The sequence below is a fragment of the Eptatretus burgeri genome, chromosome 8 (genome assembly GCF_056783735.1).
Source record: "Eptatretus burgeri isolate ZD-2024b chromosome 8, Ebu_testis_v1, whole genome shotgun sequence".
Lineage (NCBI taxonomy): Eukaryota > Metazoa > Chordata > Myxini > Myxiniformes > Myxinidae > Eptatretus > Eptatretus burgeri.
The window spans coordinates 19,717,868-19,737,379 of NC_140968.1; the positions used below are offsets into that span (position 1 = coordinate 19,717,868).

General features: G+C 44.5%; 1 protein-coding gene across 4 annotated transcripts in view; it reads right to left on the minus strand.

The window, feature by feature from the left end:
* The window catches only part of SMG1 (SMG1 nonsense mediated mRNA decay associated PI3K related kinase), a 213,797-nt gene that overhangs the window by 112,860 nt on the left and 81,425 nt on the right, over positions 1–19,512 (minus strand). For all 4 annotated transcript variants that reach the window (XM_085891046.1, XM_085891045.1, XM_085891047.1 and 1 more), the window contains exons 24-27: positions 18,897–19,036; positions 9,690–9,900; positions 9,406–9,506; positions 8,505–8,667 (exon numbers count right to left, since the gene is read on the minus strand). In XM_085891046.1, coding sequence (XP_085747172.1) covers positions 8,505–8,667; positions 9,406–9,506; positions 9,690–9,900; positions 18,897–19,036 — 615 coding nt within the window. The remainder of the gene's footprint in view (positions 1–8,504; positions 8,668–9,405; positions 9,507–9,689; positions 9,901–18,896; positions 19,037–19,512) is intronic.

Genomic DNA, 19,512 nt, shown 5'->3' on the forward strand with positions numbered 1-19,512 from the left:
ATTTGAAGGATACATTTTTTGGGGATTCACGATTGAAGTTTATATTTTGTGATAACTTTTTTGTGCTTGGAGGTAGGAAAATGTTGCCCAGACAAATTCATAGGGCATGAAAATACCTTTAAAATGACACCAAAACCAGCTCTCTCGGTGTTATACTTTTAGAGATATGGTCATTTGAATTCGCGATGTCGTGCTAATTAGTCCAAAGTTCGTTAGTCTGTATCTCACTAATTAAGAGGCTGTTAGCAAAAAATATTTGAGTTCTTGCCGTTATTCATGGGTCCCAATTGGTTCCCAAAGTTTTACAAAAATCTGAGAGATGACGGCAGATTCTTTGATGATTTGACATGGAATGACCCACATGCAGAATTTGAAGATGCAAGCCAAGTTTCAGTGACAGCAATTAAATGAACATCATTAAACTGAGAATAAAAAATAGCTTCAAAATCATTAAACTTGCTATTCAGCGATCGAGCAATGAACAATAACACAGATGGTGAACCAAATTGCAAATAAGATCGTCGAGTATCAGTTAGTACTGTCCAGCTTATCTTGTGAGTATTCACACGGCTACATTTGCGAAGCTGAGGTTGCACAACCTCAGCTTTGTGCGATGTTGTTGGTGCGATGTTGTTCAAGCCAATGTTCACAAGCACTTCCTGTGACGGTTTCACTCTGCCACGTGACGTATCATGTACTCGAATCAGTTGCTGATGATTATAACAAATTGTCTGTCTTTCAACAGGTGTTACTTGAATTCCCATTGTATGAAATTGGCAGCAGCTATACAGTGCCTCTAAGATCAAATTGGGGAGGGGGGGGGATAAGAAAAAGACCAGCCAACCAAATCACCACCAAAGCCACTCACCACACCAATAGAATGGGGATCTCACCCGAAGCCAAACCTGGGAAAGGGCAAGACAAAACTATTGTACCAGTTCCCGGACAACTTCACCATCACTCCCCAATCCCCACAAAGTTGACGACCTCTTGGCATTGGATTCACACTCCGTGCACTTCATCAGTTACACTCCGTGGTTGCAAATGTACAAGAGATTCAGGCCAAGCTCTCAGCTAGGACCACGCTCAATCAAGAGGATTCCAAATAAAATGCAAGATAAAACGGCCACGCCAATTTCTGGACGACCTCACAATCACTCCCCACAAAGTCCATGCTCCTCCCAGCACAGGACCCGCACTCCAGTGAATTCCCCACTTGGGTCTACCGATGGAGAATGCGAGGCCTCAAATGCAATGCCAAGAAGGAGAGGAGTGAGACGACGATCACAAAGGAAGATGAGCTAGATCCAACCAAGATGGAAAGCCTCGAGGGAAGACAGAAGAGTAGGCAACTGCCAGGCACACATAAAGCACTAACATGCCGAAGAGAAGGGCATAATTCATCACCAGATCAGTGATGTTGGCTTGGTGACCAGATATCTGGACTCGTACACAGCAGAAGTGTACAAGTTCAGATACGATGGCTAAAAGAACTGAAGGCCTCAACCCTTCATCTTCCTTTCCACCCCACTCCATTTCCTCATCTATTTTAATCTGACGTGCTTTTGTGATGAAGAATGAATTTTTTAAAAATTCGAGTGTCCAGATCTTCACCAAAATCGAATCAAATCGTCCTTGGCCATAACCCTAACTGTCCACAAAGTTTCATCCAAATTTATCTATATCTTTTTTGAGATATCCTGTTCACAAACAGACAGACAGACATGGATGAAAACATAACCTCCACCCACCTTTGGTGGCGGAGGTAATTAAATATGTTGATTTGACAAATGAACCGTCTTTCAATCTTGGCAAATCTCAGTCCCACCTTGCCTTTCCAGAAGGACAGTCAAATGAACCTATCTATCTACTGTCATGGTCTGCCATAACCCAAAGCCAGTCATTACTTTAAGTCCTTCACTGAAAAATCTTCACTTTCACAGCCGACAACACCTTTGTCTGGAGCTCAATATAGAAAACATCCTCCACCGTTCTCCCTTATCGGCTAGCGTCCTAGCATCACGTCTCCTCTGGAATATGTGGAATCTAAAGCTCTCAACATTATTGGAATTTCACGAAATAAGGTTGAAGCACAAGGACTGATACTCTCATATTGCAGACAGATCGGAAGACTATTAATTACCACCTTTACTCGACTTGATCTCATTCAGAACTCAAACAATCTTGCAGTAACCCACTCCTGGGTAAAGTCAAGATGCAAGCTCATCACATACATTCACTCCATTCTTCCATGAGTGGAACTGCCTTCTGAAGGTGGCTCAATCGTACCCCTACTTCCTTCCAGCAACACCCCTCCCACCTTGGTAAAGGAATCAATCCACAGACGAGTTACTGGCTCAATGGGTGTCAAAGGCAGAGTACATTCTCCATCGAAAGGATTAGCTGGCAAGCTGTCCCTTGGAGGACCACATCCAAATACAACCTCTTCACTATTAGGAGCCACACCAGAAATTGCTACAAAGAACCTCAACAAGAAGTGACACCGGCCATGCAGCCACCCTGTTTAGACAGCCATAGTATTTCCATTTTACTATCTCGTATCTCAAATACAATTTAAAAACGTCGTTAATTGTAGCATGGATGTCTAAGCAGAGCGGATTACAATACATGTGGTCAAGGGTGGGGAAGTAAACGACAAAATGTGCATATATGAATACATGTATGCACATCTACATGAATGTCTATGCTAACCGAATCAGTTGAGATTCATGTCAGCTGGCCAGAGGGAACGAACAATATCGCCTTGCTGCTGGCGACCTTCACCATATTAGAAACCTCAAAAAACCTGCAGCACAATGTGCGCTTCGCTTCACTGGCTGTACAAGTTCGTTCAAACCTATTTAGAAAATAACATTCGTGGATGACCCAATGAGTTTGGAATTTACACATCCCGATTGACATATCTTCTTCGCTTTCGCTGACAACTGTCTGTCAAAACCAGAGTTTTGGAACCACTGGCAAGCTACTGGAATGAGAATGATACGATGCAAGACGAAATCTGGTCATTACAAGACCTATAATATTGGACGTGAAAAACTTAATCACCAGAAGAGATTTCAACAAAACTGCCTGATGTAAAGACAGAGCAGTTTTATTGTTTTAAAAAGAAAGCAAAAATCCCGTTACGAGTTTTTCTCACTACCTATGATTTACAACATGTTATGACTTTCAAGGACTGGAAGAAGATATTTTAAAATTCTATGACTTTCCAGGATTTCCAGGACCTGTACTAACCCTGCCAAGGACGCACCAAAGAGCAGAGTTGGTCTCCACTTAAGCTGAGGCTTTGATGAATGGCGAGCATCCCGAGAGCATCGTCGTTTCAAAGGGTGAATTCTCCTTGAGTACGTCATGAAATGCAATGAGAACGCAGTGAACATATCGTCTCCCCTTTTTGATCTGCTTCCTCTGTCCGATTTGATTCCATTCCTTGGTGTGCTTTTTCATCTCCTTCCAAAGTCGATCATCATCTCTATACTATTTCTCATTCGCTCCAGGCACTTATATGGGTGTGTTCCAGGCATGCCCCCTGCCTCTCAAGGATTAATGGATTAATCACAGCTGCCAATGGCCTCCAAGAACTGACACACCTGGGCTTGCTTCTTATTGCATGGGCAAATCTTTGCTCAATGATTACTGCAGCTGACTTCCATGGCGAGTTCCGTCACATACGAGCTGTACTTTGTATTCATTTCTCCTCTGTTTATTCACCAACATTACAAATAATACACGATTCTCGAGCAAAACAATATATAATTATTATTTTGTATGCAGCCTGTGGATGCTGGATGCATAATTGGTGGGAGCACGGCTGTGCAGCTGAGGCAGAATCCCGTTTCCAGGAAGCTGGTACTCATTTACCAACCTCGGAAGGATGTCAGGCTGAGTCAACCTCCCTCGTGCTTTTTAACGGCACAAAAGAGGCTCAAACTCACGACCCTAAGATCTTCAGCCATTCACCTTTGATTAGGTCAGGTTAGGTCAGGTATGGGAGCATGTGCCAGAACAGCACGTCGCTGCGTCCACTTTCCGCCGGTACTCCAGGGGCCTCCGTCTGGCCATCCCCCAGGCAGATGCCAGGCCCATCCCCATCTCCTTGAGATGGTCAACCTGTTGCAACCATGAGGCACGTGGTCGACCCACTGGCCTCCTCCACTCATGAGACTCCCTCGCTGAGAGAATCTGGTGAGCAGGATCAGAGTCAGGAAAACGAGCCACATGTCCATACAGCCGCAACTGACGCTCACGGACTATGCAGGTAACAAATCTCATCCGAGTCTCTCTCAGCAACCGCTCGTTGGACACAAAATCCGACCAGCGATAGCCAAGGATTCTCCGAAGAGACCTGGTACCAAAGGAATTAAGTCTCCGTCTCAGATCCTTGGTCAGAGTCCAAGTCTCGCACCCATAGAGCAAGACTGGAAGTACCAAGGACCTGAAGACTCGGACTTTCGTCCTCCCGCACAGGTACCGGCAGCGCCACACCCCATGATCCAGTGAATCCATGACTCCCCAGGCCCGACCCAGACGTCTATTGACCTCTGACTCGCAGCCAGCAGAGACATAAATATCACTGCCAAGGTAAGTGAATCTCTCCACGACCTCAACATCCTCACCACAAACAGGCATAAACAGGACAGCAGCATCCAAGATGTCACCGAAAGCCTGGATCTTAGTTTTGACCCAAGAAACCCGTAATCCCAACGGCTCCGACTCCTCATTCAGCAGCTCAAGGGCCCCCAAGAGGATGTCTAAAGTCTCCGCAAAGATGACTGCATCATCTGCAAAGTCAAGGTCCGAGATCTTGACATTCCCAAATGACGCACCGCAACTTGATCTCTCGGACATCCTCCCTAGAATCCAGTCCATACAAGTGCTGAAAAGTGTGGGGGCAAGTACACATCCCTGACGAACTCCAGTAACAACTGGAAATAAGTCAGAGATGGTACCACCACACTTCACAGCACTCTCAGTACCAGAGTAGAGTTCAGACATCAGATCGATCAGTTTTGGTGGCACCCCACGAAGACCAAGAATCCTCCAGAGGACATCCCGATTCACTGAATCGAACGCTTTACAGAGATCAACAGAGGCTGCAAGCAGCCCCTGCCGAAACTCTCGTCTGCGTTCGGTGAGGACACGAAGTGCAAGGATACGGTCAATCGTTGACCTCTTTGGTGTAAAGCCTGACTGCTCTGGACGCTGGTGCTCAAGCAGATGGTGGCGAACCCGATCGAGAATTATCCGAGCAAAGACCTTGCCCGGCACTGAGAGCAGCGTCACCTCTCGGTAGTTGTTGCAGTCTTGGCGATCACCATTCCCTTTCCAGAGAGGGACAACAAGGCCCCTCTTCCAGTCAGTTGGGATGATGCCTGTGTTCCAGGCAGAGCACAAAACTGCATGCAATGACACGAGTGCAGCATTTCCACCAGCCTTGAGAAGTTCGGCATGGATGCCACAGATCCCTGGAGCTTTGCCCCGTTTCAACTGGTTCACCGCAGCCCGTGTTTCCACAAGCGTAGGTGGACCACAGTTGATTCGAGGGTCAGCAACAGGGATTGTAACACCCTTGACGTCCAACTCGACAGTTGGGGGATCAGCCTGGTACAACCGCTCAAAGTAACCAGCCCAGCGGGCCTTCACTTCAGACTCCTCTGTCAAGAGCCTACCACTCTCTGCTCGAACTGTAGTGCTCCAAGGGATGGGCTTGGATGAACGTAATGCGCGAATTCCTCTGTAAGCGGGACGAGAATCACCTGTCCACAGGTGATGCTCTACCCCCTCACAGATTCCTCGCACATAGGCCTCCTTGTCCACCCTCAGTGTACGTACAGTTTTACGCCTCAGCTCCCTGAACAGCTCAGCTCTGCCATTCAGCCTGGCCCTGCGACTCTGGTCAATGGTATCCAGTGTCCCTTGAGACAAAATTCTTCTTTGCCCTGCGGTGAGCTCCAAGGCATCCACCGGCAACATCAAGGACGGTGGTCTTGAAGGCGCTCCACAACTCTTCAGGACCCCCCAAAGCACCCAGACCCCCCAAGTGTCCACTCAGCCTGTTCGCAAACTCCTCAGCTACTCTCTCATCCCTGAGCTTGGCAACATCCAGCCTCGGCTGGGATGGTACCATTCTCCAGGATTTAAGGTGCAGCTTTAGAGTTGCTACAACAAGCCTGTGGTCAGTATTGAGGAACTGAGCACTCCGGTAGACCCTGCAGTTCTGGATCATCCTCCAACGACCGTCAATGAGGACATGGTCAATCTCCTTTGCCACACCGCCAGCGTTGGAATACCAAGTCCAGCGATGAGCTTGCGGGCGCTGAAACCATGAACCAGCCACCCTAAGTCCACGACTTCTTGCAAAGTCAAGGAACATAGTGCTATTCTGGTTCATAGTTCCTGACCCATGGGGACCAACACACACCTCATAACCGTCCCTATCAGTTCCAGTCGATGCATTGAAATCCCCAAAGACTAGAAGTGTATCTCGTCTGGGGCACTGATCAACCACAGACTCGAGTGTGGCGTAGAATGCATCCTTCACGGTGAGATCACTCGCCTCAGTCGGAGCATAAACAGAGACCAGGGAAATGACACCTAAGGAGTGACGAATCCTTAATCTCATAATACGCTCGTTGACCGGTGTTACCTCAATTATCATTGGGGTCAGCTTATTGGACACAGCTACAGTAACTCCTTGGGTATGGTAACCATCAGAGCGACCAGACCAATAGTAGGTGTAACCACCCACCATTATCTCGCCGCAATCCGGTCTCCGAACCTCAGAGAGCTGCAATCCCGATGTCCAAACGCTTGAGCTCAGATGATAACAGAGACAGGTGATCATCCTCTCTTAGGGATAGGACATTCCAGGCACCCACCTGAAGGGACCGCCTCAGGTTAACCCAAGGAGACCGCCGTCTGGTGGATGACACCTGAGCACCACTCCGACACACTCTCCCGCAATCTGACCCAGGGATGTTACCCCGTGGTTTCCCTCCTATCAAAGATTGGGGGTCCCGAAGGCTTTGCCCCAATCCCGTCATCCGGTGAGCTGCCCTGCGAAGGGAAGCTGCACAGGAGGTACTCCCACGGAGTGAGTTTTCAGATTTTTTTGCGTTTTGCGGAATGAAGGGTTTTACGGTGGCCGGAGTGCAAATCCTGCCACCAACCTCCTAATAAGAAGTAACCCAACTGCAGGAGGACGTCCGCAGACACAGTTGGGCACGAGATATGGATGGCCGTTGGCTCACAAGGAGCTCCTCCGCCCTTTGACAGGTTTTGTTTTTAATCCTGCTGGGTGTCCATATCCAAACACCCTCCTCACCAGAAAACCTGGTGGGGGAGACGGTTTAGTCGCCGACAACCCGACCATGGAACAGGTTAGTACAGGTTTACATGGTACCTGTAGCAGGTCACAGATCGAACCTGACCTGACAAATTTGGAAGATTTCGAGAATTCGAGATTTGGAACATTTATGATCAATGCGTCTTCAAAAGGATAGAAACCGGACCTCAGAAATCAAACCGCATTTCTGAGTCATAAATGGCGGATGATATTTTGACAATGGATGATTTCACAAGTTTACAGCATCGGTGACCTTGGCATTGACCTTTAATCAGGTCTAAAATCATACAGTCATGCATCACTCATCGACCCCTACCTACATACCAAGTTTCATCAAGATAGGCGAAATTTTTTTGACCGTATCACATCGACGATATTTCCAACTTTGAAGACACGTGGCTCGATAACCTGGACTAATTTAAAAAAAAACCGGCCTGACCAAATTTAGATATTGTTCCATATTATCAGAATCCGGAGAAATTTCGAAGATCGGATCACAAATGGCGGAGGAGATAGATTTTGAAAATGGACGATTTCGCAACTTTGGAGTGGCCTTGACCTTGACCTTCAATCGTGTCAAAAGTCATACCGTCGTGCATCACTAATCGACCCCTACCTACATACCAAGTTTCATCAAGATCGGGCGAATTTTTTTTTGACCGTATCACATCGACGATTTTTCCAACTTTGAAGACACGTGACTCGAAAACCAGGACGAATTTCAAAAAACCGGCCTGACCAAATTTAGATATTGTTCCATATTATCAGAATCCGAAGGAATTTCGAAGATCGGATCAAAAACGACGGAGGAGATAGATTTTGAAAATGGACGATTTCGCAACTTTGGAGTGACCTTGACCTTGAATAGGGTCAAAAGTCATACAGTCGTGCATCGCTCATCGACATCTACCCACATAGCAAATATCAAGAAAATCGGAATAAAAAAATGGGGACGTACGTACATCGAGACTGGTTTTATTAGGTCATCTCTAACGAGATGACCTAAAAACCAAATGAAAACACATCTCTAATATATTCAATGCTGTGATGACTGCAGTTTTACAAACTAAATCAACAGGCAAAATTGTGATCACAGAGGAAATTCAAAATGAAAAGTGAAGCCATTCATGTAATGTACTTTGCAGTCTCAGTCTGTTGGTTGTCGTCTTCCATGTTCACCAGTCCTCCAGATTCCATCAAGTCCAGGCAGGCGAGTGAAGCACGCAGGAGGTGGCCCTCAACCAACTTGTCGAGCTCCAAGGGGTTCGGCGGCATCAACGTCGGACAAAGGTGGTTGTACTCTGAAGGAGAAAGCGCAAACAGTCGCATAACTGTCAATGTTAGATGTTCAGAAACTGTTTGAACGAATGCAAAAAATAATAAAAATTAAAAAGTTATAAAAAAAAAAATAAAAAAATAGAACGGCACTCAGTGGAGAGCATACCTCCGCCCGGCTGAACAGTTTACTTTTTGTGTCCCACTGACAGGCCGGATCTGAATTTGGATCGTAACCAAAATCTAATCAGTCACTTACCCAACTCATCCACCAAGTTTTATCACGATCTGTCCACGACTTTTTGAAATACCATCCTATATATGGTTTTAAGCCCCATCTCTCAATGGTGAAGAATCACGTAAAAAATAAAAAATAAAAAAAATAAAAAGTATCCAGATCACCAAAATCAAATTAATTTGTCCTAATCACACCCAATCTGTCCACCAAGTTTTGGCTGAATCTGTCCATAACGTTTTGAGATATCCTGCTCACAGATAGAAAGACAGAGAAAGAGACAGACGTGAAAACAACCTCCATTCACCTTCGGTGGCGGAGGTAAAAAAAAAAAAATGAAGATCCAATCACAGTAACTATATTAATTCAATTGGTAAAGCAGACACCAAATGCCAATGCAAAAAGCTTGTGTTTTAGATAAATCCTGGGAGATTTAACAATATTGCTATAGTACTGTATTAGTATACAACTTGCACCTCAAGCACAAATCTTGCGCAATTCAACAAAAATGCTTTGACATGAAACGTACCCGATGTATCACCGACAGTTAGTCTTGGGCCTTCACCTGGTAACAGGTCAAGCTGCTCTCGACACTTATTGAAGTTTCCGGCCTCAAAGCTGCTCAGAGCTCTGCTATCACAAAGCACAACAATCAACGTTTTTGCTCAACAGACCAGCAAATGAGCCGTATACAAAACATCCGTGCACGTTGAAACAATAATTCCCACACAACCATATAAAACAATCAAAAATTTAACACTCCAAACTCAAAATCAAGTACGTTGTTTATTTAGTTCCCTTTATCACACTCACAAGACATAATTAATATCGCAGTGCAGGCCTGAGAAGCAGCTGGTTCCCGAGTGACTTGCTGAGTTCTGAATGTTTGCCACACTTGTACGCCACTCCTGCAGGGCATCCCAGTCACCGATAGCCATATAGCACTCAGCTGTCTGGTCAGCCAAGAAACTAACCAGTTCCCAAGGGACTTCAGTTGGGCGAGTCAGCAGAGTCTTCTTTGTCTCTGAAAAAAAAAACAAATGAACCGACCCTTCAGAGTTTTAACCACATGAGTGACATGAATGCATGTTAGTTCTCAAATGTTCGAAGTTTACAATATCACACTGAAATATTTCCTTTGGGTATGGCACACAGAATGAGGGAACTTTAAAAGAGGCTAAACTTTCTTGTACAATTGTAAAATCCAAGGAGGAAGCACAAAAACAACCACCAAGAGAAGCAACAATCCATGGTGTACTCTTCAATTTTGTTTGCTTTTTTTTTTTTTTTTTAAAGTGAAAAACTGATGAAGTTTCTGATCTAATGTTTTCTTCTTCTTTGTTTGCATCCTTAGAGGTAGAAATGTACCATTAAGTAGCAAATGGAAATTCAGTTATTTCTTGACTTTCTTTTCTGGTGCAACCCAGAAAATGAAACTCCTTCGGTCATGACATTGTGAGGTTCCTCCCAGGACTACATGTCGGTCATCCATTCATTTTTAAGCATGTTTAGCAATGTTCAAAATTACTCTTGATGAGACCAATTAATCACACTGACATACAAGTCCATGATTTGCATGAGAGAAATATTGTATGGACATGTTTGTCAGTGCAAACAGGAGAGGTTGGCAGTTGACAAAACCAAAATAGCAATTTCGGGGTTAATATTTTAATTTGAGATCCGTGCAAGTCTCAGACTTTGAGGAATGTCCAAAATGGCACTGCTCAAGAAACATCCAGAAGCACTGCTCACCTCCACTCATTTGTTACACCTTTTCCAAGCCTGTGGAATGACCCCTCAAATCTATTAAATCTCATTCTTCCCTCCAGAACTTAAAGACAGCTGTTCACCACCATCTCATTTTATGCTCCATTAACAACCATGATCTTATAAAAACCCATTAACCATTCCAAAGCCCACATCTTTCCAAGTTTCAATTCTCTCCTTCCTGAGTTTGCAGCTGTATCCATGTTGTTCACCCCCACCCCACGACACAGCCATCTACCCCTCTCCCTCATTCTTCAACATATCCATTATTTCTTCAAGTCTCAATTTATTTTATCCTTCAACCCTGCTGTTGGTGTATTTGACCACCCACCCCCTCCTCTTTCTCCTGTTCCTTTTGGTTGGTTACATCCCGATTCATTCCGTGATCTTGCTCCTCCACGAGCCTCGGCATGAAGTCATGACTCGAAGCGGAAGTAAAGATGCGAGTTGTCGGCATGCCTCGAGTGCACAGCAACATGACATTGTGTACCTTTCCCATGGAATCCGGGTGCTCACCGGGAGTGCCGACTCATTCAAGAAAACAATTTTCTCAAACTAACTCTGTGTAGTACAGGTCCAAAAGTGTCATTGATGTATTATCGGCCAACCTTTGCTCTTACAACGTGATAGGACAGCCACATTACCGATCCACCCAGACTTCAACTCATTGTAGGCATAAAAATTTTCCAAACATTCACGTCTTCCAGGGTGTAAATTTTTTTTTTTTTTCCAAACAAGAAAATTCACTAAATTTGGAGATAAAATGGTTGGAAAGTTTCTTCCTTCTGGACCTTGCTGTATTCGGCAAATCATATGGGTCTGTGTTGTCGATAACCTCTAATGTTATATCGCTCCCAACACAGCGTCAACATATTGACATATCCAAGCTTCGGAACAAGCTTTGAACCGATTATTTAGCCATGAAAGCACACAAAGCACAATAGCTTCGTGTTATTGTGACTTTCGGTTCTGTTCTTAAACGACTTCTGGATCCGGTTCTTAAGCAAAGGTGGCGGTTCCTCTTCAAGGTCTCCACCGACTCTCAAAGATAAGTTTTCCAGTCGTTTTTGTCACAAGTTTCCGGTTGATAAGTTTTTACTGTTATTTTGTTATCTCTGTTTACTGTGTTTCTAGTTCGGTCTTATGTTAAAACCTGTGCTAATTGTAGATGATGAACAGGCATTCGATAATACGAGTGAGGAAAGTGAAAAAACAAACAAACTATCGTTAAGAAATTGTTGCGGCCTGTTCCAAGTCGAGGCATCGTTGAGCAGGCCAAAAAACATGGCGGCTTCAGACCCCAGCTAGGTTAACAAGGATACGTCTTCAGACCCCAGAGAGCGAGGTGGCCGAGGATCGCCTGATGAAGGACAGAATTAAATAAGGCTTAATCATCTTCAAGAGGGGTGTTTTAATTGCGCCAAACATCGAATTTTCAGTCTTGCACTTCCTTGGAGTTTTCTTCGTAATCATGCAAAGTTTCAGGCTGCTAGGTTTCATGGTTTTGGAGTTATGGCCCCCACACTTTTCAGCACTCGTTAACCTCCACCATCGAAGATGGATGGAGGTTACTGTTTTCACCCCTTTCTGTTTGTTACTTCCTGTTTGTCAGTGTTTGTTACACTGACACACTCTGATGCACACTGACATTTATTAGGTTTAAAATAGCAGGACTGGAGTTTGATTTATATCACCATCAGAGTAAACATAGGCAAGTGAAGAGAATAGCTCGGCAAGCCAAAAGAGAGTAGAAGGACGTGGCTAAGAATATTAAACAGAATAGCAAGACATTCTTTAAGTATATTAGGGGAAAAGAACAGGTTAGGACCAGTGTGGGCCCATTGAGGAATAGCACCAGGAGAGTGGTTAATGAGGAAAGTGAGATAGCATGCTCACTAAAAAGGTATTTTGCTTCAACTTTCACATAAGAACAGTCAGGAGAATGGCCAGGAGCTCAGAGTATCTATCAAGGTGGTGAGCTAACAGCTAACCCTAACAGCAACCGCTCGTTGGACACAAAGTCCAACCAGCGACAGCCAAGGATTCTATGAAGAGACCTGGAACTAAAGGAATGAAATCTCCATCTCAGATCCCTGGTCAGAGTCCAAGTCTCACATCAGTAGAACAAGACTGGAAGCACCAAGGACCTGAAGACTCGGACTTTCGTCTTCCTGCACAGGCACCGACAGCACCACACCCCATGATGCAATGAATCGATTCCACAGGCACGACGCAGACATCTGTTGACCTCTGGCTCATAGCCAGCAGAGACATGATTATCACTGCCAAGGTAAGTGAATCTCTAAATGACATCAACAACCTCACCACAAACAGGTATATACAAGCTAGCAGCATCCAATATGTCATTGAAAGCCTGGATCTTAGTTTTGATCCAGGAAACCAATAATCACAGTGGCTCTGACTCCTTATTCAGCACCTCAAGGGCCCCCAAATGGATATCCACTCTCCTCAACATGACTGCATCTTCTGCGAAATCAAAGTCAGAGATCTTGACATTCCCAATGGATGCAACGCAGCTTGATCTCTCCAACATCCTCCCTAGAATCCAATCCAAACTAGAGGGGGAGCACTCGGTAGAGTGCAAAACCTCCGCCGCCAATACTGCAAGGTCACTCAAGTGAACCTGATATCCTATTCATTCAATTTGACGTCAACAGTGCTCACAGAGTTATAGTTTGCAACTTTCCCTTTTACTTTTAACTTTTACATACTCAATTCATTCGTCATAACTTGATTCCTTGAGACAGAAATTGATTTTATGTGGGTATATCCACCTGAAGTTCCAAAATAAGCCGCAATTATAATTTTGGCATGTTTTTTGTTGGAAATAACATAACATATAGAAATCCCAAAAAAAAAATTTGCAAATTTTATTTTTCTTACAATTTCTTTTTTTTGGGGGGGGGGGGGGTGGGGTTGGAAATCACTTAAAACATGTAGAAATGCAAAATAAAATTCAAACATTTTTTCAAACTGGCCGCCATAGCGGCCATATTGGATTTTGGACCATGTCCAAAATCTAATGGCATGATCCTTGGACCAGACCTAACGCCCCCCACCAAGTTTCATCGAGATCCGTCGAGAAGTTTTTCCGTAATACTGTTCACAAACAAATAAAAACCCGTATCTTGCCAAAAGGCGACCACGTGTGACTTCTTTAAGGTCACACTGAGGTGAACAGAGCTGTGATCCAACAGGAGCAGACTCCTTGAGGAATATCTGCCAAAGAGAGATTCCGATGAGAATCGTTCTACAGAGTAACCATGAAAAAAATCCGTTTTTTCATCATGACGTCATCAGATGACATCATAGTGTCAAACTTTTACCAGATCTGGAAAGCACTTATCAAGCACTTTCATATGAGGTATTACTCGATATGGTATCCAAGATTTCAAAATTTGACCTTGGGGTCAAATATGTTTGACCTGAGGTGCTAACCATGAAGGTCAAGGCTGATCGCCACCAAAAATTAATCAGCTGAGCGCCAGACCATGAACTATATTCCCATGAAGTTTGAAGACTATCCGATCAAAAAATAAGGGTTTCGTCGACTCCCCTGATTTGCGACAAAGTGACCTTGACCTTGAAAATTTTATGCGCTGAAAGGGACCGCTATAGGACTCTGATACGCGAAGTTACAAAAATTTCCAATGATAACTGTGCTCTGCAGAGTGATCGATACGTGATTACAGACAAACAAAAATAAAAATAAAAAAAACATACAAGGTGACTAACCAATCTTGCAAAAACTTTGTTTTGGCAAGATAACAAACAAACAAACAAGCAGTCATAGACTGGTACTTACGAAATGAACTTGACCTCTGACCTTGTCTAATAAAAGCTGTCTCTCGAGAAGGTTGCGACGCAAACCAGAAGTTTCTACAATGATTCTGTACCAAACCATCAAAAATCGTAACGTCGACCGAAGCAAAAATCTCCATTTCTCCACGCAATCATTTTATATTATTTTATCAAAGTCACAAAACCGTAATATTTGGCCATCGACCAACAATCTTTACATAATCCGACAGCTCAGCGAGTCAGGCATGCGACAATAACCTTTATTGGGAAAAAAAAAATAACTTTTAAACACCATCTTTATCGAAAACAGTCAGCACGCACATGGAAAACCTTTACGTGACTCAACTACACGTCTGCTCGAGCGCACTGCATCATGGGACGACCCGTGACGCGTCGAGTGAAATATTTTTTATACAATCTTAAAACGTCTCCAAAACATCCGATTTTTACCAGAATTTCGACAACCGAGTTTTAAGCGTCCGAAGCGATCGCAAAAACCGAAGACAAAATTAAAATCGAAGTTAAAACGAACTCGTAACATCGAGCGAAGCAAAATTACTCCATTTCTCCACATTAATTTACGGAATTATGTTTGACCTCACTGTGACCTTGACCTTTGACAGATTTTGACCAAAATCTAATCAGCGCCAGCCATCACCCTCCTGAATCACGTGGTGTAATATGACATTGGTCGCTTCTTCCATTCTCGAGTTATCGTGCCTACAAACAAACAAACGCACAAACACACAAACAAACACACAGAAACGGAAGTGATCAATATACTGACGAAATCTTTTGATTTCGTAAGTATCAAACAGAAAGGGGTGAAAACAGTAACCTCCATCCATCTTCGATGGCGGAGGTTAACAAGTGCTGAAAAGTGTGGGGGCCAGAACACACCCCTGACAAACTCCAGTAAAAACTGGAAATAAGTCAAGGATGGTATCAACATCTCACAGCAATCTCAGTACCAGAGTATAGTTCACACATCAGATTGATCAGTTTTGGTGGCACCCCACGAAGACCAAGAATCCTCCAGAGGGCTTCCTGATTCACTCAATGGAACATTTTACAGAGACCAACATAATCTCTGCAAGCAGCCCCTGCCGAAACTCTCATCAGCGTTTGGTAAGGACCCAAAGGGCAAGGATACGGTCAATCGTTGACTTCTTTGACGTAAAGCCTGACTGCTCTGGGTGCTGATGCTCAAGCAGATGGTGGCGAGCCCTGTCAATAATTATCCGAGCAGAGTCCTTGCAGGCACTGAGAGCAAAGTCATCCCTCGGTAGTTGTTGCAGTCCTGGCAATCACCCTTCCCTTTTCAGAGAGGGAGAACAAGGTCTCTCTTCCAGTCAGTTGGGATGATGCCTGTGTTCCAGGTAGAGCACAGAACTGCATGCAATGACGTGAGTACAGCATTTCCACCAGCCTTGAGATGTTCAGCATGGATGCCACAAATCCCAGGACCTTTACACCACTTCATGCGGTTCACCACAGCCTGTGTTTCCACAAACAAAGGTGGGTCACAGTTGATTGGAGTATCAGCAAGAGGGACAGTAACACCCCTGACATTCAACTCCACAGCTGGTGGTTCAGCCTGGTACAGCTGCTCAAAGTAACCGGCCCACCGGGCCTTCACTTCAGACTCCTCCATCAAGAGCCCACCACGCTCCACTCTAACTGCAGTACACCGCGGGACGGGCTTGGAGGAATGCAATGCGTGAATTCCCCTGTAAGGATGAGAATCACTTGACCACATGTGATACTCCCCCCCCCCTCTCAGATTCCTCGCACATAGGCCTCCTTGTCCACCCTCAGTGCACGAACAGTTTTACACTTCAACTCCCTGAACAGCTCAGCTCTGCCATTAAGACTGGCCCTGAGACTCTGGTCATTGGTGCCCAATGTCCCTGGAGACAGAATTCTTCTTAGCCCAATGGTGAGTTCCAACACATCCACCGACAACATCAAGGATGTTGGTCTTGAAGATACTCCACAACTCTTCACGATTCCCCAAAGCACCCAGACACCCCAAATCCCCACTCACTCTGTTCGCAAACTCAACAGCCACAGTCTCATCCTTGAGCTTGCCAACATCCAGCCAAGGCTGGGATGGTACCATTCTCCCCAATTTAATCTGCAACTTCAGAGTTGCTACCAAAAGCCTGTGGTCGGTATTGAACTGAGCACTCCGGTCGACCCTGCAGTGCTGGATCATCCTCCAGCGACCATCAACGCGCACATGGTCAATTTCCTTTGCCACACCGCCAGCATTGGAATACCAAGTCCAGCAATGAGCTTGTGGGTGGTGAAACTACGAACCAGCCACCCGAAGTCCATGACTTCTGGCAAAGTCAAGAAACTTAGTCCTATTCTGGTTCACAGTTCCAGACCCATGAGGACCAACACACGTCTCATAACCATCCCTATCAGTTCCAGTCGATGCAATGATATCCCCCAAGATTAGGATAGTATCTCGCCTGGGGCACTGAATGACCACATACTCGAGCGTGACATAGAATGCGTCCTTCACGGTGAGATCACTCGCTTCAGTTGGAGCATATGCAGAGACCAGGGAAACGGCACCAAAGGAGTGACCAATTATCATTGGAGTCAGCTTAGAGAACCTTTCCCAGCATTGGCAGGTGCCGATTTGAATAGCTTGCAGATGCATATGGGTCCCTCAATTTCATGTCTCCTCTTTCAAATTCCTCACCTCACCACCACTCTCTCAAGGCTGAATGTGCCCCCTTTCTGGATCCCTCCTCACCCCACTGTCTTAATGCTTCTCACTCATCCAACCTTGTTAAAGCCTGCAACCACCCTCCTGACATCAGTTTGACAGATTTCTTCCTCGCAAAGGATGTCGCTGACTCCTTCGTGTCTCCCTGGCTATTGTCATACACTTTTCATCAATAAATCAATTTCGCACTGTCTGTGCATGGATATTGCACCTCCCAACCCTCAGGAGTACCTATGTCTGGGACTTCGCCTCTGCTTCCACCTCTGGTTTATCGGTGTATTGTTCCATCCTCCAAACAATGACATCTGTGTCTGTCTGTCTGTCTGTCTGTCTGTCTCTCTTTTGACTTCCACATAGAATGGAGTTGTGCATTAAAAGCTTTGTGAAGTCTTGCCTTGATATTTTTCTTGGCTCCATTGTCTTTACTGATGAGATTGCCTCGGTATGCAAACTCCACTGCAGTCTCTTGGGCTTCTCCATTTACAGTGGTGAATACAGAAGGTGCAGTATTGATAGTCATCATCTGGGTCTTGGTGGTATAAATAGAGACCTGCCCTTCTGGCGAAGATGAAAAAAGTTACAAGCTTGTCAAAAATTTGGGATCGGTCTTTTAATCCAAACAAATGTCATGCTCTCAGGAAGAAGATAATTTGTTTTGGGTCATATATTGACACAATTTGGCTGCTCATAGTCACCGAAGTGTTGCAATTACACAGGGTTTCCGCATATTTCATGGGGTTGTGAGTTGGTCAGGTGACCGTGATGGCCCATGGCATGTAGGAGCTGTTTCAATCACCGTTTCTGTGAAGTCGGTGATAGGAATGATCGGTGAGAGGAAAGTGTTAAATAATTTAATCCACTTTTTCAATGATGTAATGAATTATGTAATGATTGATCTGGGAATTCCCGTTGAATTTTATGAGTGGGAGGAGGGTGAGGAGGAGAGGAGAGGGTTGGGATTGTGGAGGTGGGAGAGGGGGGAAAGAGAGCAAAGATGGGAGAGAGTTGGGAGGAGGATGTTGAGGCCTTGGGGGAGGAGGGGTGGGGAGAGGGTTTGATGGCTTAAGTGGGGAGGAAATGGACACCTTCAGGTTTAGAGGCAGAGGTTTAGAATTTGGGGTTTGTGAGTTAGTGAGGGGGGGAAGAGTTGAGGACTTGAAGTCACGTTTTACATTGCACGGATGTTCCACTTCATGTTCCTTTTGCTCTGTCTGCTCTGGCACGTGACCAGCTGAGAAGCAAATTTAAAATAAAATAAAAACACAAGCCATGTGCCAGAGCTTGAATGAAGGCCTGAGCAAGTCTGTGGTTCATGGATGAAAGGTCACCTGAGAATAGGTCAGCTCCAATCTGCAGGTTGAAAAATTGGTTAAATCGTATTTGGTGCATTTTTATTTTCATTGAACAAAGTCATTCAACATGAAATCATTCTAAAAGTTACAAAAAATAAAATAAAATAAAATCCAAGGATATTTACAACACCACAGCGATAGATATATATTTACCCAGGGTATGAAAAGTAATCTTGACCCACTTGGATATGCAGGTTTTTTCTCCTCAAAATGAAAAAAAATATGATGGTTCACATCTCCAAGAGCATGCAGTCCGAAAGCAATATACAATTTGGTCCGGAATTTTAAAACAATGACCAAAATAAACGCCACAAAAAGTAAACTCCAAGGTCATACCTCCTTGGCTGTGCCGTGGGCTTCCACCACACACAGGATTTGCTATCTTTAGGGTGGCATGGTCCAAGCAAGGGATGACACAATCTATGCCAGTCATCGAGCTGATCACCTCCTGGTAGTCCAACGCTGCCTTCTCGTACCTAATATGAAGCATACCCGTCAAAACATCACTCAAAGTCACAGCAACAAAATAGCGAGTCAAATGGATTTTACTTTAATTTATTTGATTGTCTGGACATCTTCGCAAGTACAAAATCGCTGTCTTGCCCAGAAGACAGGTTTTTCAATCCAATATTAAACTGAAACAGATGAATTTTCATAAACTCAGACAAAATGCAATTGGATATTCCTCAACACAACTGATTATTATCAAATCACTCAATTCACAAATGTTTTCCATTCGCACAAGTTCCAGGAAACTAAGTTCTCAAAATTAGATGAATAACTTTTGAGGTCCAGTCCTTCGGTTAGTCTGGATAAAATAAATTATTGAGTTGGATGTGTGGATGTCAGCGCAGCATTCCGGCAGCTTCAGATATTCAAACACCAATGTCGGTGCTCAAACTTCGAAAGATAGCAGCAATTCCTTTAATCTCGTGAAAGAAAAATGTATTTT